The 23,389-nt window shown below is 37.9% G+C and overlaps 1 protein-coding gene across 6 annotated transcripts in view; it reads right to left on the bottom strand.

Annotated features, from left to right (window-relative positions):
- Positions 1–23,389, bottom strand: part of ANAPC10 (anaphase promoting complex subunit 10) — a 153,327-nt gene that overhangs the window by 102,702 nt on the left and 27,236 nt on the right. For 4 of the 6 annotated variants that reach the window (XM_052690425.1, XM_052690420.1, XM_052690424.1 and 1 more), the window contains one exon: positions 18,374–18,752. The exons of the other annotated variants lie outside the window; for them this stretch is intronic. In XM_052690425.1, the coding sequence (XP_052546385.1) occupies positions 18,522–18,752 (231 nt within the window). In that variant the 3' untranslated portion in view covers positions 18,374–18,521. Of the gene's footprint in view, positions 1–18,373; positions 18,753–23,389 lie in introns of those variants that run through there. 6 annotated transcript variants of the gene reach the window in all.

Raw genomic sequence — 23,389 nt, 5'->3', positions numbered from 1 at the left:
TAAGGGACTTAAAAAAAAAAATTGAAGGTCTCTCTTACTTGGTGATTAAATGGTTAGCTCTTTTCCCACTGCCATTTTAATGTGGGAGAAATAGAGGATAAGAGGATGGAATAAACAGAAAAGAAAGTTGCTAGTTGCTCAAGAACAATACATCAGTGCAAAAGAATAATCAGAATATTTCCCCAAAAAGGGAGCAGAAGTGACAGATGAAATCTGTGTGTAACTCATTTGCATAGGATTTTCCACTGAAAGCACTGCTTTACTTTCACAAGTGGTACTCATCACTATGGTAATATCAGACATACATGGTTTCTATCTAGACACATTTTACCAGAATGGCCTATAAATTACCACACTAATTCATAGCACAGTTTTGTACAGCTTTCCATTATATTAAAAGAAAAGAAAGCAAGCTGCATCACATCTTTCTCCCGCAAACAGGCCTGCAGAAACTATCCCCCAAAATATTTCCGTGAAAACCATCTTTTGAATTTTCTCTTCTGTTCACCTATAAAACGTAGCATCACCTACCACTGTAGCAGCAACACACTTCCTCTGGGCTCTAAATAAAAAAAAGCAAGAAAACTCGAGTTCTTTTCCCTTCCTCAGCTTACAAGATAATGTCACTAAGCCTGCGTATCGTAATATATGTTATGGTTATATACAGACAGAACATCACAGAGCTTTCAAAAACAAACAGAGCTTTATCACACAAGGTCCTCTCTGAAACAACACCCAAAACTTTGTTGTTTTGCCACACAGTGAAAAACAGTCCTAACTTGTCTCAGTTTTCTTGGCAAGATTTGCTGGGAAAAAGGCACTTTGGAAAGGGAGAGTCCTCTAAGGGATATGTTGAGCTTGGAGCTGTGTGATATTTGTCTGCAGCAAATGCTGTGGAGTTGGATTCACTTTTCTTTTGGAACTGGAGGATGTTTACAACAGGGTCTTAGACAGCAGATCTACGATACCATTATCCACCCTGCAGGTCCCAGCGCCATTAGCTTCAGGATTGGTGTGCAGGCAGTCAGCCCAGAGTCTGAGACATGGAGTAGATATGCTCTTAAACACCTAACGGTATGGGAAGAAGCTCAACTTGAGATCCATAATATCTTTGGATGTTACTAGAGACTGAAGTGACACCTTCACCTACGCCATAATGAAAGCACTCACCAAGGCCAGAATTTATCCATTTAACCCATTTATGTGGAGTGATGGGAATCCACATCACATCAAGAATCAAAGTGGGTCAGAAGTGATGCAAGAATGAGGAAAGAAAAGGAAACAAAACACCTGCTTTTCCTGTTGTACTGATCCACTGGAATGAAACACAGACTTGGCCAGCACAAGGAAGAAAACAGTCTTTCCTCTTCCTAGAGACTTGCCCAAACAACAAGGCTACAGTCTTTTTTTCCTCTGCTCTTTCTCATAAACACACATCTGCGACTCATAATAATTACTAAGTAAAATCAAATGAGGGTGATTCTAGAAGTATTTAGAAACAGTTAAGCCTCAAAAGAAATGAGCCAGGAAAAATATGAAAATCCATAAGGCCTGTTACAGCCAAACAACTGAGTGGAAATTGAACTCCGGGAATTCAAAACAGCGTATTAGGAAACAAAGGTGGCTCTTAGCGTTTAAGTCACTAAATGGACTTTATGATCAAGGCCAGAGCCTTCACACAGATATGGGAATGACATAGGTCCTGGAGCTCAACAGGGCATAGATTAGCCCACTGAGTAACTGCTGCAGAATTTCTTGGACATACAGTCTCTTGGAATTTTGCTCACCCGCAAACTGCATTCCAAAAGTCGCAGAAATTAAACCACTTCTCACACCTACTTTATAGAGCATTTCCATCAGGTGTTATCACAGACAAAGTAAGAGCATTTACTAAAGCATGTGGCAGATAATCAAAAATGTAGCAAAACAGCATTTTACCTGGAATTCTTAATTCCCTGCACAATAAGCACATCAAGATAAGAACCTCTGATCCACCGACCAGAACTTATTTGCTTTTCACAGAAACATTACTTTGCTTCTATTCTAGAGCCAAAAGAGCACTCCTTCCTCTCCTACATAAAGACTGCCATACGCTACACTGCTAATCACCTTGCTTTTGGAATACCTTACATTAACTGTTTTCATAGAAATATAGAAAGTCATTTTTGTACTGAAGAAAAAATCATTTCTCCCTGGCTTATTACTTGTCATACGTAACTTTCTACCCGATACATAGCTTCATAAGCAACAAACAAAACCGACAGGACAGCAGATGACTCGCTCTTCCTCTATCATTCAAGTTATTAAACATGTCATCTTGGTAAAGGAGTTGATATGGAGTAATTTATTATGAGCCTTTCTTTGCTTTACTCAGATTTTCTTACAGAAACCTTTTTCACCTTAAATCAGAATCACAGAGATAGCAAGCACAAGAAAATGCAGTCTTTGCTTATCTTTGGCTGTCTGGGAAATGCGGTGCCCATCTAAACTATTGCTAAGTGGTCTTTGCATCCTATGTTTTTAGAGCAGACTAGAAAATACAGTTTTTGGTACAGATTGTTTTTGGATTGGGTTGCTGGTGGTTTTTATTTGTTTGTTTCTTTACAAGTTTCAACAAGATTGAGATTGCCTATAAATGCCAAAACTAAGCATCTCTAATTCTCGGCACATTTAACATTCTTCGAACGTCTGACTTCAGAAAACCTGTCCATCCTATTCCCCATACTCCTTACATCCAGAGCCTCCTTATTTCTCATCAATCACTATCTCTAATGCATGGAGAGTAAATTTCGAATGAAGGTTAGAAAGCAGTTTTACACTAAGTCATTGTAATTTAAACAGATTAATTAATGACAACCTTAGTCTTGCAAGTTAAACAATGCATGTTCAGCAGCCCACTGAGACAGGTCTAACAAACACAGCACATTATTTAATATTAATTTCAGTTGAGCTACTTATTCTCATGACATTGATTCCACTAGGCACACTCGTGTAACTGAATGCAAAACACTGTTATTTAGATAAATATACAAATACTAAGAAACTTTAAGCATTCAAAGCCACAATGCCTTCTATAGGTCCTTCAGCATTCCTTGGAAGAATTGGATACAAAACGATTATAGAAATCCTCAAGCTAACACTTGCAGTTACAAGTTCTGCAGAAGGAAGACCCTGTTTGATTTTTCCTGCCCATGATATAATAGCAGGATGGCAAGTGTTTTGTTTAAAGAAAGTTAGAAAACAAACATCCGAGTTTCTTCAATGGTCATAAATGCCCTAAAACAAGCAACTCTACTTTCCATTACTTTACATTACAAAATTAATGAAGTGAATAATGCTACACTCGGAGACGTGGCAGAAATTTCAGGTAATCATCAATTTCTCTAACACACACCTTGGGTGTTCTGGAATATTAGCTGGCACATCCCTTTACTGTTATTTACACAAAAGCCTTTGAGCATGATGCAGCACCAAAGTATCACATTGTCTCATCTATACATATAATTTTTAAAAATGCCTAAGTTACAGCAGTTTCATAAAAACCAGCTTTGGTCTTCACCCTTTGAGCAAAAGCATCCTCAGATACACTATCACCAATAAAAACCTCAATTTTGAAAGCCATTTCCTCAGCACTGACAAAGTATAGCCTAACAGTGCCTTCTCTGTAGTCTTGCATGAAAGTCATCACTTTTCTGTACAAATTTATTTTTCCTATAAGCTTTTACTGGCTGGTGCAGTTGGCACAGCTTGACTGACAGTGAGCCAGAAGATGCAAGTGTAGGGGAAACTCACAGCACTCACAGCTGTTGGCATAGAGAAGGGTAAGAGCATAGCAGAAGTGATGCATTCAAGCACAGCCCTGTGAGCATTACCTGCCAGCTTGCAAACACTACTGGCAGCGAATGTAAACACATATTATTCACTTCCTCGTAAACTAAGAGAAAGTGTTGGAAACTAACTGCATAGAAAAATTCAACAAAACGTTGCAAGGATTCATCAGGTGCAGGAGCAAGTGAGCAGTGTTAGTTGATGCCAAGCATTTAAGAGGTGAGCTAAGCCAACTTGCAAAGCAAAATTCATCCTGAATCAAGCTTAAAACAAAAGCTTTTATTATAGTTTTTCACAGCATATCCAACTGTTCTACTGTGCATTGGTACCAGAACAGAATTTTAGGGCAGTTGATAACACATTTTCTTATCATCTCGGGAGACCATCCTTAAAGCACGATGAGGCACACAGTGGCCGTTGCAGCATTTTCATCTAACTGCTCTGAAGGTCAGAGGAAATATCGTAGTTGATATATTGAAAGCTGATACTTACCATGAGTTTAACACAGCAAGCCTCCGAGGTTCCAGTTCACATTCTGTCTCTACCTCTTTAGGATTTAAGAACATAATTGTAAATTTTCATTAGCATAGATGAGGCAGAAACAAACAAAAAGTTTTATTAAGCCAGTTTCCTCTGATTTCTAATTATGACCTTGCTTTCCAAGAAGTAAAAGGAAAATCTCAGGAATGCTGAAAAAAAATTCTCAAACCTAATAAAAAAAAAAGGAAAAGTAAGAAAACAAGTGTTCAAGAGGTCAAAAACTAGGTTTGAATCAAGAGGACTGATTAACAAAATACAGCCATGTTTCGAAGACTCAAGTGAGAACTACACAGGGCCACTTTGTAAGAGAAAAGCACATACTAAGAAATACAAAGCGTCAAAGTCTCTTCCTATTTTACTTCAGTAGAGCTTGACAAGCAATAGAATCCAAGAGAATGAAAAAAAAAAAAAAAAAAAATACTACAACCAGAAGAATTTATCTCAGTAAATAGTGAAACATACATGAATGGAAGAGTACACGCATTAGTATCACAAGAGCTCTTTTGCTGCAATCAACTGCCACAGTAACAGAGACGAATATGATCCCATCTGACTAGCCTCTGTCTAGTTGTAAGCTTCACTGGCCAAAATCTGTATTTAATAAAGTACACTTAAGATCCAGCAACATATGTGGTGAAAAAGGAATGGTAGGAAGGAATACAAAGGGATCTTCTACAAATAAAGAGTTGAGTAGATACCAAAGCTAGAAGTGGTAAAAAGCCCAAGAAACTACACGTACTGCAGTATTTTTGAGAAATGGGAAATGACAAGTAAGTTCTATGGCAAGGAGTTTATTTTAATGGAACAGCACTAAAAGAAATGACACAGTGGAAGCATTTTGTGTGGTCCTGTTCATATTTTCACTGGAAGGACAGAGTGCTGATTCCACCATAAGCTTTTATTAACAGCCAAATCCGACAAAATGTGACTTTAAGCTAAAATATATACATACATAAATTGTTTATTATTTAAATTTCAAAACAAGCACAGCATTCAGACTAAGAACTACATTCTTGCCAATATTACAGAACATAACCGTACTAAGGCTACGTATCAGTCTAAACATTTTCTCAGCATACTACGATGAGAAAGCTGGCTTTTTTTTTCTCCCACTCTTCTCAGCCCTACTCAGAAGCTTGGTTTTTGGGGTTACAGAAATGCAACACTTCATTCTCAACTAACAATGTTTCTGTGCTCAGTTAGCCTCATGTTTTAGGCAGACTCTGCCAACAGCCAAGAACTTAAACTATTGAAACAAGTACAAATAACACTATCTGAGCCATCTAGTACAACCTGCCCCGACAGGAGGCCCTAGGAAGCATTAACTGGGTTCTTGGATATTTTCTTGCACGTTCCAGTGCTTTCAAGGGAAGGAAGAGCACTTCCTTGCTTTCCATCTTTGATACTTCAAATCTTACACTCCTCACTTACACTGCCTTTGTTACCCTTCACAGTCACATGACTTCTCCAAACTTCTGTTTTCCTTAGCTCTTTTTTCTCTTACAAGCCAAGGTTTTTTGGGTGTAGGGCTCAACACCAACCTGCTGCTAAAGAGGAACTAGCATACTGGTATATGTCAACGCCTGTAAGGAAATGCCTAGGGAGGAACGTAAAAAGGACAAGCAAGTTCAGATACCTTCCCAGTACTACAGTAATCTCCAATGACTTACAACCTATTGCTTTTATATTTCGTAACCTTCAATAGATCTTTTTTGTTTTCTCATGAACTTTTTCAGTAATATTCAAATGAAATTAAAACATCTGTAACCTTCTGTGGTCAGAAGGTACACAGATAAAATTCAGCTTCACAAATTACATTTATTTGTTTTGAACCTGTCATTTGCTAACATCGCTTGACGCCCTCTTATTCTTCTACTCAAAAAAAAAAAAAAACATTGGGAAAATAAATAAATCCCTACTCACCTCAAGGCTTAAGATATTACTGGTTTTATTTTCTCCATCTTGATGAGTCTTATCCTACTTGGTCACCTACGACAATTGTTCCATAGCCATAGTATTTTACCTTTCATTTAAGCAAGGAAAATATTAGACCCGTGCTTACCACTTGAGATGAACACAGACTCCTTTACTTATACACACAGGTGGTCTTGAAAGTAACACTAATTTATTTCAATGAAAACCACAACAGATACAAAGAACGCTCTTTTCAGCTACAAAGCACTTTTTCAGCATTTTCACCACTACAGCTGTGCATTTTTGCCACAAACAAGAGCCAGAAAGCTGCACTTGAAAACATCTGTACCAGCAAAGGTGACACACTCTCATCACTGCTAAGATGCATCACCCACTGCCTCACTGTGCACATATTCACTGCTTGGTCTATAGAAGCATTCAGCAACTGCTGATGAATGTCAATAGACACAACTTCCTCCATAAAGCGGAATTCAGTGACTCACCTTTGCTTCATACACACTGTTATGTTAGATGTAATTTTGACAGCCTGCTTCTCTGTTGCCATCTGCTACACAGCAACAACACAGAAAGGAACACCACTGGGAAGGTTCACCCACTAATGCTGTACCATCAACACCCGCCTCGGATGCTGCGACCGAGATCATAACATGGAAGACACTACTTTTGGAGCAACACTAAATGTTTAAATGCATATCTTGTTTGCCCAATAAACCTAATGACTGACAGAATTGTTGCTCCAAATGCATATTCAATTGAGTTATTATTAGCTTCAAAGCTGTTCAGAACTTACTCTTCTAATTATCCCTTGTACTGTTATTGCTAACCCTAATCTGTCAGACCTTCTTCATTTCCTTATTTAAGCAAAACTTCAGCCTCTGGAGAAACAGCTCTTCAGAAGCTGTCTTCCTTTAGACTGTTTCATCTCATTCTCTTCCTGCTCCCTTGTCCCTACCCCTCTTTTTTCAGATGTTATACATGTATTTGCTTTGGAGATTTCAATACCATATCTACAAAATATCTTCTTAAGATCCCTAGAGACAATTATTCCAGCTTTTTATCCTTTTGAAAGTGTGATTTTAGATATCTTACCTAACTCGTATATAATAGACTTTCCTGAAACTATCAGTGGATATGTTTGCCTTATTTTTTCCTTTACAAAGGCTGTTCAACAGTAAACGTGTTGACACTTGGCTGCGCATCCTAGTAGAGGAAGACATAAAATGCTGATGAAATATCCAGTGTCCATTTTCATTTTCTATTCTATTTTCAGATTGCTCTTAAGTTTATGCCTATGAAGTAACAGCCAAGGGGCTGAGTGCATCAGCTTTGTATACATATGCATTTCACACATGCACACACACACAAACTTTTTTCTCTGGTACTAACTCAATCATCTCCATCTAAATTAGACTAGGAGTTAAGACCTACAGCTCCCTTCTTTTGGAAGCAAACGTAGAGAATAAAATGACACCAGAGAAAAACAAAACTCAAATGGATTCAAAGCCATTTCCACACTTCCAGGTCTGAACACAAGCACAGACAGACCTCTGCATCACCTGGAATTGCTGACAAAGGGCCACAAGTCAGGTGATGGGGAACTAGCTACTGGAAATCACAACACGCTTACAGTTCGTGTATTGTGCCTAATCTCTAGTATCAGATCGCACCTCAATGTGTTTCTGAAACAAGAAGTCATAGATTATGAAGAGACTGTCTTGAGGCAGAACTTATCTCAAGCTACCAACTCAGAGGGTCAAAGGGACTTATAGAAAATGGGTGGGACCAAGTTTCTACACCTTGACCATCTTTAAGGGAGAAATGGGTTTTTTTGGTGGCTTTTCTTGCTGTGGGTTTTATACAGGTTTGATTGCTTCACGATAAACAAAGTACAAAATGACTGTTCATGATCAAATTAGTCTTTCTCGAGGACTTGTTCGCCTTCATTAAAGCTACCTGACTTAGGATGGGGATGCACAGGATTTACAAACTCCTGGTAACTCTCTGAATTTCTAACATTCAGTTTTGTACATGAAGGCTAGATAAAGTACTGGGAGGTTTGTTACATTGAGAGGATATGGAAAACTGGAATATGTATGTAGCAGAAGAACCTTGAATGGAAGATGACACTGGCTTTTGAACAGACTAGAGCCATTATATAGCTGTAACAGCTATACATCAGGAATCAAGAACCACCCATCAGCCCACAAATGTCTGCAGCAAAAAAGTTAGGAAGGTAAGCCTGGGTTGAAAACAATTTCATTTGTTTTCAAAAGCTGGGGGGGAGGGAGGGGCAGCAAGACAGAGAGAAAAGAAGGAACAAAAAGATATAAAAAACACAACAAACAAGGGCGTGTGTCTGGCTCACAGGAGTAGTTGAGGAGAACTGGGAAGAAGCAGATTACTTTGCTTCTTATCGTACAGATTGCGTAATAGGAAAGATTTGCAGCACGGTCCTACAGATATTACGTTAAAATAAGAGTCCTAGCTCTGTAAGAGAACTTCTCCAGCATATATTCATGGTGTAAGCTACAATCATAAAAGAACAGAGACATTTGCAATACAAATGGCCCCGACAGACTATACCTATACAGGAAGTTACTTCAACTAGTCTGAAGAAGCAAATAAATTACTTGCAAAACTTTTTGGCTCTCTAAACCCCAAACAAAAACGGCTCTTTTACAGTACTGAAGCTTAACAGACTTATTTCACATTTAAAAAACTGTTTCAACACAGTTTTATCTTGTCCAAAGGAAATACAGACAAGAATTACACCCATGAAATTGGCTACTTGTAGAGAACAGTTTTAAACTAAATGGGAAGGTCCACACAAAGTGACAAAGTATATGCCAAGAAAACAGTATTTGGTGAAACCTGAAACATTAACCAGGGTTAATTCCCCGCACAAATCTCTTCTCAGTTTCTCAGAACTTAGCCAAATTGCAACTCTTTCAGCTGCAATTTCCCATACCAGCTGTCTGCCTTAGACTGAATTTATTTTGGAAAACTTCAGCCAAAATTATTCAACCATTTCAGAGAAACACTCTCACCACCTTTTATTTGGAAACTTTTACCGCTCTAGTACTTCACAGTGGGGTTTCTGAAATTAGATGGGAAAGGAAGGAGAATAAAGGATATACCCAAATAACCATTAATGAAAGCCTGCCTGACTTGGGCCAGGACTGAAAATGGACACACCCCACAGAACAATCCTGAACACGATCTAGTGTGAAACAATAAGACCAAGTACATTTTCAATACAGAATACCTGGAAGCAGCTGACTATCATCAGGCACAGACAAATCTCTCCCCTGTGTTCTTAATATGCCATTATCTTGCTACTTCAGTGCGATGGAGAGGGAGCTGACAGGCAGAACACATGTTATTGGGAGGAAGCATGTGGTCTTAGCCAGGACCAGCTAAAAAAAAAGTCTTCAAGATCACAGGTGAAAAAAATGGGCAGAAGAAAGATTTTGGGGAGGGGAGGAAATCTGAAAAAACATTTGAGTGAGAAAAGCTATAATGGATAAAATGCTTTAACAATGGATGTGGGAAGGGAAGGAGAACAAGAATGAGAGGATAAAAAACAAAAGCTGAGGTGGCAAAATAAATCTGACTAGGGGTTGTACCTAGTGGGAAGGCTGGGAAGGAAACAAGCTCTGTACATCTGAAGAGTTTGGAGACAAGGACTTAGAAACAAGAAATTAAGGGCTTGCACCAGTAGCAGAGAAACAGACCAGATGAATGAAAGCTTTTGTTCCATATGTGAATGTATTACTGGGTTTAGTTCCAAAGCTTTAATTTATTATTATTATTATTTTTAAACAGACTCCTTAGTGGAATGGAATAGCCAATGCCTCTTTCAGATCTTATTCTTGTGTTACACTATTCTTACTACAGAGCCACAATGCTTTCCCCTATTCAAAAAGTTACAATTAAGGGGATAAACATTCTAGCACAATTCAATAACAGCACTGAATTTGTCTCCACAAAACTTTGAGGTTACAGTTTAATATCTCTAAATAGAAGGCACTAAGGAAAAGCCACGTCTTCTAGTGTATCAACTGCACCACTCCACATGGTGTCATCAGCAAAGTTGCTGAGGGTCCAGTTGATCCCATCATATATGCCATAGATGAAGATGTTAAAAAGTACTGGTCTCGAGACAAACCACTGCTCATCGCAGGCCTCCACCTGGCCGCAGAGCCAAAGATCACAATCCTCTGGCCACTACCTTTCAAGCAATTCCTTCTCCACTAAATGGACACCCCTCAAATCCATAACTCTCCAGTTTAGAGATAAGTATGTGGCGGGGGACCATGTTAAAGGCAGAAGTCCAGGTAGATGACCTCAGTTGCTTTCCCTTCGTCCATTGTGGCCATCACAATTCATCTTAGAAGGCCCTCACATTAGTCAGGCACAACTTCCCTTGGTGAAGTCATGCTGGCTTTTTCAGATCACTCAATCGTCCCATATGTGCCCTAACGTGACTCCCAAGATTTACGTTACACAATCTTCCCAGGCACAGAAGTGAGGATCACCAAAATGTAGCGCCCCAGGTCCTCCTTCCTCCCTTTCTTCTAAGTGGGAGTGGTGTATTCCTTTTTCCAGTCTCCAGGAATACTGCCTCACAGCCATGACTTTTCAAATGTGATTGCTGAGCCACTCTCCATCACATCAGCCAGCTCCCTAAGTACCATGCGATGCATATCATCTAGTTCCACGAACTTGTACACAATGAGTCTCAAGGGTGGGTCTTAGACTTGCTATGCCCTTATCTTATAACAGAGAGGGAAGGGGGGGCAGAGTTTAATCCCCCAGTCCTACCTTAAGGTTCAAATGAACAGACGCAAGGTGCAGGGATGTAAGAATTTTGGCAGCCAGTAAAGACTGAAGAACTCATTGAGTACATCAGCCTTCCCCATGTCTGCTGCAGTCAGTTCTCCTTTCTCAGCAGAGCAAGTACACTCTCTTTGGCCTGTCTCTTCCGACCTATGACCTATAGAATACCTTTCTGTTGCTTTCAATATTGCTCACCAATTCCAGTTGGTAGACCATGCCGTGGCTTTTGCAATATCTCTGCAAGTCTGGACAACATCCCAGTATTCCTCCCAGGAGACACTCCCTCTCTTCCACTGCCTATACAGTGACAGGATGAGTAGAAATGCTTTTAAACTAAAAAAAGGGGAGATTTAAGTTAGACGTTCAGATGAAATTCTTCATACAAAAGATGGTGAGGCACTGGAACAGGTTGCCCAATGAAACAGTGTCCCTAGAGGCATTCAAGGCTACGTTGGACAGAACTCTGAGCAGCTTGATCTAGTGGATGGCAACCAAACTACAGCAGGAAGCTGGAACTGGATGGTCTTTCAGGTCCCTTCCAATCTAAGGCATGCTACAAAACTTCTGGACAAAAATGTGGTCAATTTTTAAATGAAATAGCTACTATCAATCCTGTTTGGTCAATTCTCAAAGCTAGATCTTAACCGATAACACTATCTTCATCTTACACTCCAGAAACCTAGATAACTCCTTTCGCTAAATACTCATTTTCCTTTTGTAGTACCTTCAGTTTGAATAATGAGGTTTTTCCATTATAAATCTGATTGATTTGATTTAGTTACACTCATATTAACTTTATTTTTTCATTTCTTAATTCAAAACTAATACCAATAATCAAAGATGATTCCTCTAAAGAATACATCAATCGAAACTAGAGAATTAGATCTTGTTTACTGAAACTAAGCTAGTAAGAACAACAACAACAACAACAATCGATTCAAGGAATTGCATAAGCCTCCATACAGTTGAGTTTGTCAAGTTTTATTGATCAACAATATTAGGACCTCTGCAGAGCCCAAACCGAGTGCTTTTCCTTCTCAGGTTTCCTTAGTCTAATTGCCAAACAGCAATGATGAGAAGTCAAACTGCCAACTCTAAATACAGCAAAAAACAAGAGTCCCACAACCACCCTGAGAAAAAAAAGGAAAATTTAAGAAATAAAAAAAAAAAAAATCACGTGTCCTCAGCTGCTCTCAGTCATCACCAGGCTTTACAAAAAATGGGCAGGTGGAAATAAATAGTTGGCAATATGATGTTTAGACCCTCTTTAGTCAATATAACTAGAACAAATCTACAGTCATAAAGCGCCTCATAACTTCAGCAGTGCAGAGTTCTAGCAACAGCCTTTTACATGAGGAATTTTACACTCTGAATTTAAAACTTCAATGGCATATTCAGTGCCACACTGCCTAGAATGTACTCCCTTAAAGAAGTTATTTGAAAAATAAATTTTCCAAAACTGCGGAAGGTACGCCTCTTCTCATCTATACAATTGGGAACTCACTGATGATATTTAAACTACTTGAATTAAAATACTAGAAATTGGCTTAACCATTCCCTGCTTTAATGAACAGTGATAATTCACTTCAGTGGGACCAGAGTTCAGATGTTTAACGTCTTCTGTGATCCCAAACTTATTTTTTTTATTTAATAAATAATTACGTCTGGATTATATCCTCTAGCAATAGTCACTATTAGCATCACTTTCCCCACTTGATTTTTCTTTCCCGTCTTCATGAGGCTAAGCTATGCTAATACTGTTGACTAGCCGCAAAGAGACGTGTATTTTTCAGTGCAAATAGAAAAATCTCATAGATGACTGTTTGGCTGATGTAAAGCAGCTTGTTGAAACATCAACCTGAAAATGCAGCAAACATCCCATGAAGGATTGTTTATAATTTATTCAATGCCTAATGTGTAATGATGGTTTACACAGTTTAATAAAAGCACCTTAACAACTTTCAAATTTAGAGCAGAACATTTACTAAAAACCAACAGCAGACCACCCAACATCTTTGTCTGAAAGCCTCAGTAATCTCACCTTTTGGGGTAGTGCACATACTCTCAATATTATTAATATTTAATTACATTTAGATTATTATCTCATATTCCAGCAGAATCTTATAGCATTTAATAAAGCAATTAAAATAACGTGCAGTTAAACCACTCGGTAAAACAGCGTTTTTTCTATCTAAGAAAGAATGCAAAGCAGTCTTACAACCATTTGTTTTTAATAACCATTTATTCCTAAATTGTCACTGTAGGTAATAGTCCAAAGGTAACAACTGATTAAACAAGTTAAGCTCACAAAGCATACCACTGCACTGCATGCAGCTGTCACTTACCTTTCTGTTCCAAGCTTGCATGCCCCCATTGAAGCAAACACATGCCCATGTCAATCTAGAGTCACTACAATCATTCTCAAGTCTACTGATAGATTCTACTAAAGTTACAAATCTGGATGCTGTATGAAAGAAAAATGCCCACTAAAAATAACCTCCATGATTTATTGGCATACCAAAGCACGCAACCAGAATACCGTAAACAATGGCCAATCATTCTTTCACTTAGACACTGTCTAACAGCGAGCTCTTACTCAAGATCTTGCCTGCAAAACAGAGTTTTAAAATATACCGCTATCCATTGTGTCAGGATTTTCTGTGAAGCTTATTACATTAGTTTCTGACACTTTTTATATTTATAGCATTTAACGTGATTCATCTGTAATTACTACATCCAATCTTTTTATCCTGATCTAGGGAATGTGGCACTCTGCTCTGTAGCTAGCTCAACTTAGCACAGTGGGTAATAAATTGCACTGGGCCCTGTTTCACTTGTAGTTTCAGAGTCAAAGACATTCTCTCTGACTGTCGCTTCGTGAAAGGTGTCACTTCATCCAAACGCAAGCACGCTGCCTAAAGTCCCAGCTCACTGCCTTGGCTGAATTGATCACCCACCTTCCCAACAACAGATAGCTCTCTGAGGTCCTCCAGTTGTGCCACCAGAAATGAGTTCACCCATTTTCACTTATCAGCACCATCTGATCTGGGCATCTGGTTCACCTTCTGTGTACACACGGATTGCAATCCTAAATCATGTTCAGTTGCTTCCCTGAAGTTAATGTAACAGATGAAAAAAAGCAAGTCCTAGATTAAACAACCTTCAGCGTTTGATCTCTCATACCTTATTCATATTAAGCCTTAAGTTCTCAGAAAAACAATTTACGTGCCAGCTGTTCAATAATCAACTGGTCTCATAGCTTCAGTGTGGAGTTACCAATGACTTGAACTTAACCTCCAACCACATCGCAGTGTGAAAGCACGTCTACCTGCGAAGACACACTGTCAGCTATTTTGCCATAAGTAGCATTATTTCCATCAACTTCAGAAAAAGTAATTTTGTTGCTCATTTTTGACATTAGCCACAAAGTAACTGCAAGTTACCAAATATTTTAAAAGGTACAGCCACAATAGGTCATCATGGGAAAAAAGGTGGCCTCACTGCTTTTTCTCCTCTTCTTAACAACAACACACTCAGCATACAGTTCTCTCTCTCAGACTCTCACAATGCACAAGAAGCAAACTCATTGAACTACCTTGCTTCTGTTTCTTGGATAATTGCTATTTGGTTAAAAATAATAATTCTAAGAGAACCTTCAGTTATGTGTCAGCTTGCTAAAAACAATGTCCTGTATTCATTTCTAAAGACAGGTAGACAACCTGAACACACTGAATACTACAGTACTTGCCTCCTTCCTAACAACAACTAAAGCACGCATGTGTGGAAAAAATGAATTAAAAGTGCACTGAAAAGTAGTTCTGATGTAAGGTGATATTAAAGGATACCAAGGAAATTTATTTTTGAGTCTGAGCAGGCAGTGAATATGAGAGGCAAGTATACTGAACTAAAATTATTCCCATTCCCATTTAACCTCCCCTCTCCCCCACACACTGAAGAGAAATCTATGTCAAAATGGATATAGTATTCCACCAGTACTTGTTTATGCAAGAGCCTAAGAATGTTACTTGCATGTTTTCAGTACAATGATAACACATTAGCATTTCTACAGGTTTGCAATCTTGGATCTCTAGCTGACATTAGCAGTTAACTATAGTTTACAACACTTGTTGATGCCTTTTAAAGAAGCACTTGGCCAGGTAATCTACAAACTCCAACTAAACATTACATGAACTTCTGACAGCATCAGTCCTTGGAAAAATTCATTTGCTCAACCATTTTAGCACTCAGCCACATCAATTTCCTTATTTAAGTGATGAGATCCCAGAGAACTGTGGCAAAAAAAAAAAAAAAAAGCAAGAAAAAAAAAGTAGCTGCAGCCACACACAACACATGCATGGCAACTTCCAGCAACGTTTGGGCAAACCACGATGTTTATCCTAACTCAAACGCAAAATAGTGTATTAATACGTAAGTAGTATCCCAGACACAGACACAACCCTCTGGGATCTTATCACTTAAATCAACAGCCTTATGTGACTAAGCAACATTAAAACAAATGTTCTTTCACAGATGTTAAATACCAATGCACTCTAGAGTTATTATGAAATAACAGAAAAGATTTAAGTTGGCTTCAGCATAGCCACCATATTTGTTTACAGTAATGCTGCGTAACAAAGAGCAAGACAAGAACTGTAGTAATGAGTTTGTCTTTCTACACTGCCTTTCAGGCACAGTCATATATTTTCCTGTCAGCAGCAGCTGAAGCGGTTACCAGTTGTACTCTCTTCATCTTCTCCCACCCTCACCATCATGACAACTCACTTTTCACTCCCTTAAGAGTACTGTTTCTACCCAATACTTAATTAAGATTCATTTTAAAAGGGGCAAGGATTGATTTCACATATGTAGTTTAGAGACCAGAGAAGCAACTGTAAAAGCACAGTTTTGGGAATGGTAAATACTGGCAATAAAGCAAAAACAAAATAGTGGAATGTACAGTCTTAGACTAGATCTGTTGTTGATAGAAGAATAAAGCAACTACAGCCTTCACCTTTACAGAGCCTTAAACACCTTGATGTTTAATAAAAGACAGCAAGAACTTCGTTGTTTTTTTGTTTTGTTTTTTTTTGTTTGTTTGTTTGTTTTTTTAAAAAGCACAGTTCCCCTCTTCAACACAGATCTTTAACAGCATCCAGTTTTATACAGGTACCACCATTTCTTACAGCTACTTTAACAGCCTTTTTATTTTAGAGTCGTGTAATAGTCAGGCTGCTTTCAGGAATGACAACTCTGTATTTTGGATACAAGTACTTGGTACCTCTTCCACAAAGATGTAGGAGCCCTGAACAAAAAAGCAAGACAAGAACTAGCTCCCTAAAGATCCATTCCCAAGCAGAACCAGTCCTATCAGCTCAGATTGGCTTTAAAAATTGCTTTAAACATATGTACCTTTAACAACTTGGACACATTTGATTGTTTAGACAACGATTGAACTCCTATGCAAATCACTCACCAGTGTGGTTAATAAGGAATACATTCACACTTACTTCAAGGACTGGTCCCTTGAACAGATGAGAAAATATATGTATATATTACTGAAGTATATAATACATACCATACAGTAGGAGTAGAGAGTATCTTAAAATGTTTCTTTGCCTCAAAATATCTTAGTTGTACCTGGACAGGATTTAGAGTTACCACAGAATTATCAGTGAAATAATCATGAGGAAGTAAAAGCAGTGTGACAACAAAGCTAGGATGGATAACTGCAGATGACCTATACACAGATAACTGCATACCTTGTAACCAACTCTCCTCAGTAATTTATCAAAATATTTTTTTTTCTTTATGTCAAGATTAAAATACCAAGTCATACCACCTCCGCTTCAAATAAGCTCACAGAAGCGCACACATCTCCCTAACACCATACCATAAAATTCACAGAACTGCCTGAGACATGATAAAAAGCATCACAGAAACACTCAAGTTGGAAAAAACAATCACTTAAGGTTACTGCTCAGCTGAACAGGAGTTCTGCCACCCTTCATACAGAAAGGGCAAAATACCAGTATGATACTCTTAAAGACCGAACCTGCATTTAACAGAAAACTCAGGTTACTCATGCACTACAAACAACATTACCAGACAATACTCATTTTAATTACCTTCCTGAAGACAGTGGAGTTCAGCCAAAAGACACACCTGTTGAATCAACATCAGCTTACTCCATTAGAGCATATGAAGGATTTCAGGTTTTCAACAGTAGAATCCTCATCCTTCTCTGTCAACGATTTTCTGTGTCACCTCCATTATCCTCTGGAGGACATAACGTCATTGTTTGACAAGACTCCATAAGAATTAGTCTCTTCTTACTCAGTTACAAATTTTATTAAGTTCTCCTTGGTTGAGATTAGTTCAATTTTACCATTAACCTCCATAGTGCTCAGAAGAACAACTGAGTTAGATCACTACTGAACACTTCAAAAATCCCCTACTTGAACAACCTACTTTCTAAAGCCCTTCACTTTTTCAGAATGCTAAAATAATTATTTCATCTCTCAGCCTAATTACTAAGTGTTAAGTATTCCTATTCATAGCAAGTACGCCAAGTACACATTTCCCTTGCAGTATTCCTTAATGCCCCTACATTAAAGAAACACCATTATACATGTCTACAATTATCTTGTATGATATATTTGATCTTTCACTATTTCAAGGAATGCTCCTCTAGGTACAGTCACAGCAGAAATGGTGTCGGTGTCTTTTTAACTACCCCTGTTTAAAACAGCCAGCACGTATTTAGATAACCTACACTCAATCTGTCCACTGAAGCATATATAGTACACTAAGTCATTTGGAAAGATTAGTTCTTACTCATCTCATTGTCATCTATTTTGTAGTTACAAAGAAGGCTAAATCCTTGCTTCTTAAAGGAGAATAGAAGAAAAAAAGAGTAAACATAAACAAGGACAGAGAAGACTACTGTTAATGTCTTTAAGCTACGGTGCTCAGAAAGAAGGCTCTTTGAAAGCATAGCTTATAGGTGAAGGAATAAACAGTAGAACTATCACTTCCAGGCATGATCAAGGAAGAAATCATGTATGAGGTAAAAAAAAAAAAAAATAAAAAAAATCACTGTATCAAATCAATCATTGATTACATGTCACAAATGCACTTCTTAAACAAACCAAGTCCCCACCCCAGTTAATGCAATGCGCCCAAAGAATCAAAGCAAAAGTAATGAAAAATTGCACTCTAAAAAAAAAAAAAAACTGTAATAAAAGATTTTATTTCAAAATCATACAAAACATAAATGTAAACACAGAATCACACTGAAGTTAACCTTGCTTTAAAGTAATCAAGTATTTTAACAACAACACTGCCATCGAAAAGATGTCTTTATTTACCATTAGGAAATTTTACCTTATGGAGCGATACATCATGAAATCAATTGTTGTACATCTAGGAAATTTACCAATAGAGCTCTCTTCCACTGGGGTGTACACTTTGATTTGTCTCATGTGAGTGTCTCTTCCATTTTGGTGATTAGCTAGAACAGCTATCTGAATCATAAATGTGCGGATAGGCTTCTTATGGGTATCTGTTAAAGGAACATGAATCCAGCCGCTTGGTTCCACTAATTCAAGTTGCTGCCAAGAACAAGACAAAAAAGCAAAACATTCAGGAACAGTAAATATAAACTATTACATATTAAACCTAACACAGATGAATTTTGCTGGTCAAGTTTTAGTTACTTTTTCAAACCCATCTGAAGCAATGTAATTGAATACCCACAGCTAACTTACTACTGATGCAACTGGAGACAAACTAATTTGTTTGACTATGGTTATTTGCTTTTGTCTTTAGTAATCTGCTCTTAAATTTATGCCTTCATCTTAAAAAAAAAAAATCATGAAGAAGCCAAGTCAAAACATTTGGATCTTGTTACTAACTCACAATGACAGAATGCACATTTGTAAATCTTTTAAATCCTAATTTATGCACTCTGAACTGAAGTATTCTAGAATGACATAGAAAAGAAACTAAAAACGTACAAGCAATTTTTCCTTAATTTCTTAAGCTATTAGGGATATTGAGAAGTAATAAGAAGGTGAAGGAGGAAAAAAAATGCAGGATAACCACAGAATCACCTATGTGTCAAGAAAGATGCCTGGCTAAATAACAATTGCTGCACAGCCATTTAATTACATTCTAGAAGTCCATTCTGAGTTTGCTTTCACACAAACAACCAAGTTGAGTATGTTTTTTTTTATTCCTACAGAAGCCAACATCAAATCAAATGAAGAATTGCATTTTGTTAACTTTAAACCACATCACTAACACGTCAGCATACTAAAACCAAGCTAGAAGTTACGCAGAAGCATAGTGACATCTTTGATTAAAATTAGTTGCCCTACTTCAAAGCACAGCACAGAGACCATGTGGAGGAGCACACAAGTCAGTGGAAGACTTCCTAGGGGGAAGGGTGGGGGTGGGAGACAAATAAATCAGTTGTCCACAAGCAAGTGAACTTCACACAGCTAAACCGCTGTTTTTAGCAGATGAGTTCTTCTGAAGAAGAGGTATGCCTTGGGCAGCTCAACTGTGTCATCCTTCTCCTGAACACACTGCATAACAAGAATCCCATCAAATGCTTAAAACAAGTTGCCTTCGCTGAAGCTTTTTTAAGATCCACATGCAATCTGCTATTTTAGAGGCATTATCAAGAACCTGGAGAACCATTCGAAGTTAAAAGATCCGTATCTTAAAACTGCTGTATTTTGAAAAAGAAATGAAACTAAGGTACTTGTTTAAAATATTCTTTCCACTGCCACAGGTTCTCCAACAGATCGATCCCAAATGATTAAATTCTTTAAGTGTTAGCAGAATAGTTACACTCCTAAGCGGAAACTTTCACAGATACCCATTCACATGTTTGTTGTAACCCTGCCCTTTCCAGAAAAGCCTATCAAATCTTTTTTAGCGTAGGCAGCTTCAGGTAGCAGCTAGCTTTATATAGCGATAAAACTGATCCATTGCTGAAGCAGCTTTACATACAGGAAATTCGTTATCTAACACAGTTGTCAACTGATAACAGCAAGCATGCTTTTAATCTCCGCAATAAATGGAAAGAATGAGCATTTCAGTAATATTTTATTCAACTAATACTAAGGTACAATGCCTATGATTTAGTAGCAAATTTTATAAGTCACATCTAATCAAACTTGCATTTTAATATTACTCTCTAAGTTTTAGAAGTTTGACTGATGATTCAAAATGAAAAGTTAAGTTTCAGAGCTATAAAACTCATGTTTTTAACTCATGCTTGGAACAGTTAGAAATTGATCACTTGATTCACCTTGTCTCATCAGTTTCAGTTAAATCCAGTACAGTTCAGACTCATACTGTTTATTGTCAAATTAATTACATAGAGTGAAAGGTCTTCACCCCCAGAAACAAAGAGGTACCTTGAGATCAGTGGAACTGAATTGTTTGCTCTAAATTAAGTTAAATGCCTGTTACCTTCACGTACAAAAAAGTCACATGCTTCTTCCCTAGCCTTTATGCAGTGATGAGAAGTAATTTATTCAACTGTAAAATAGGCAATTAAGTTCAGATGTCAAATGTTGCCTACTTTTAACCTAGATTTTAAGTCCTTAGCTACACACAGTATTTGAGATGAGGTTTAGCTCCCACCAAGTTCACATCTCCACAAGTTAATGAAGTTTTTACATCAGCTACTGGAACACACAGAATGTATGAGCAGTTATCTGAGGGCATCCTGTGAAGAGACCACAACGAAGCAGAGAATTCCTCAAGCAGTACTCAGCTGTCTCAGGCACCTTTTAAAATTATTCCTGAAATCTGTGCATTGCTTACTACTCAAATTCCAGCTTCCATAACAAACGAATTTATTGTACAAACCCCAAAGTCATCCTCAAAATAGATTCTGCTCCCCTTTCTAATCTAATAGTTGCCTCTTGGAATAAGTGCCTAAGACACACGAATGAAGTTCTAGGCTGAATAGTGCAAGGGGTCTAGATTTACATCTGGTCATTTGAAGAAATTAAGCTCGCATTTAAGTTGTCTAAATAACATCTCCATCCTGTAACTTTTTCATGTCTCTGCCATTTTTTTAACTGACGCCTACATAGTTGAGTGACATCATTAAAACCTTGAAATCCATTTAACTACTGAAGCTTAAATACAACAATCATCTGAACATTCACTAGAAATGAAATATTTTTTCCAGCTATGCACGTATTCCGCAATCGTAAGAACAGGGGATCATGACACACACTGCTCAACATTTCTCATTCGTACCCATCCTTTATTATGAAGAACAAACAGGAATGGGAATAGGCAGTGGCAGTACATGACAATATGCTGCCCACTCTTAGTTCCATGTCAGTACCCAGATCCAGGCATTACAATTTTCAGCAGAAAAAGGATGAAATACGCAGTTCATCTCTGCCTGAAGCAGTCACAGCGTGAACAGAATCTAAAGGAAACCTACTATGAAGTTTTAAGAAATTCCTATTAAGCCCATGCAAATGGCAATCTTTCAAAGCCTTGTAAACCGGTCTGGAAATTTGGGTGGATTTTTACAGGGAGGCAAAAGGCAAATGCTCAACACAAAGGCTGAACTCCTGCCAAATTACAAATCCTTGCTTCAGAGCTTGGGGGCACTGGAGCATCAAAGAAAGACACCAGAATATTCTCACACAAGCAAAACAGCATACTTTTCACTAGCCGCCTTCTTGTAACTGAACAGCTTTGGCTGAAACTTTTAAAGAAATTGAACCAAAAGCAGGTATCTCAAACAGGAAATGGCAGTTTGAACTGAACACTGATAAAAGCTCAAGAAACTAAAAGTCTTAAAAAAGAAGAGGTCATAGCTTAGGTACAGATGGCCACCGGCAACTCTACAGACAGTAGATACATTACACTCATTTCAGTTGACTTTGCACTCAATTGTTTTCTTTAGAAAGCACTAACCACTCTATATAGATATTCCGTCCTAACCCTAAAGCCTAAATCCATTGTAAGCAAATGACACATTTAAATTTCTTCCTGTATTTTTCTCTCATATGCAAGTCATTCATTAGCAATCTATCACAAGTAACTGTCCTCCAGCAAAGTTTTACTTAGCAGCTGTATTACTAATTCCATAAGAAAATTTTTTGAAAATTAAAGACTTCTTTGTTACTTAAAAAAGAATCAATGCAAGTTAAATATTAGTGACCTGGGACAGTTCCTCCTGCTCTCACCTTATTAAGTATGCTTAAGTTATACTGCTTAAACTCATCTCTACTACGATAAATTTTGAGATGTTTGGTAGAGAAGCAGAGTGAGAAAGTCAAAATAAACGCAAAAACAAAGGGATTAAAAATTGAAATGGAAAGTCACTCACCTGTCCTTTGCTGCTGTTATATACTCTTATCTATCTCTTCTCCTGCTTTCTCTCCACTGCTTTATTTTCCTGTCCTTTGCGTGCTACGGCTTCACATACGGATTACTTGAGTGAGAGTATATATTTACATGATTTTAAAAGCCAAAGCAGAAACAACAGTGTAAATGGAAATCCTCATCAACTTGATAATCCTGTTTCTTCATTTTCTCGCGTAGTTTAGAGATGCATTAAGCAAAGCTACTATTACCACTAATGGGAGCTCTGCCACAGAAGATGCAAACCATATGTACAAAAACAAAGTAAGTAACAGAAAAACCTGATGAACTTCATACAGATAAGGGAAGGACTAAAAATCCCACAGCAAACTCAATCTATACTGGGACTGCTGGCTTCCTTATAGAATAAGCAGTCAAATAAACAATACACTTCCTCTTTTAGGTTTCCTAAGGAAGAAGGCATACTTTTTCAATAGCGTAACGCTAAACCTATTTGTCTTACCTGCTTTAAAGGGAAATAGTGTAACTTACACTCAAGAACAGTGAGAAAGGGCTAAAGGCAGCAGATAAAAACAAACCCATCTGATTCAACTACGAAAAAAAACCAACACAAGCGGACAGAATTAGGTTTTCTGAACACAAAATCCATTAAAAATAACAGTGAAACATGGTTGGTACACATTTGTCCCAAAAGCCTACCCTGGACCTGCTCTCTGAGTAAGAGAGCAAGCAAAGATGAGTTCACAGCTCTGAATATTGACTGCCAGCATTGTGCAGAGCCTGTCCCATCTCTACTACTGCTCTCAGAAGTGGTTGAGAAGCTGAGGTACATTATCATCAGCAGTTGTACTTGTCTCATTTGAAGAATCAGAAGCTC

Source organism: Tympanuchus pallidicinctus, unplaced genomic scaffold (genome assembly GCF_026119805.1).
Source record: "Tympanuchus pallidicinctus isolate F22 unplaced genomic scaffold, pur_lepc_1.0 scaffold26, whole genome shotgun sequence".
NCBI lineage: Eukaryota > Metazoa > Chordata > Aves > Galliformes > Phasianidae > Tympanuchus > Tympanuchus pallidicinctus.
The sequence above is the reverse complement of the archived record's forward strand: the minus strand, read 5'-3'. Positions and strand labels throughout refer to the sequence as shown.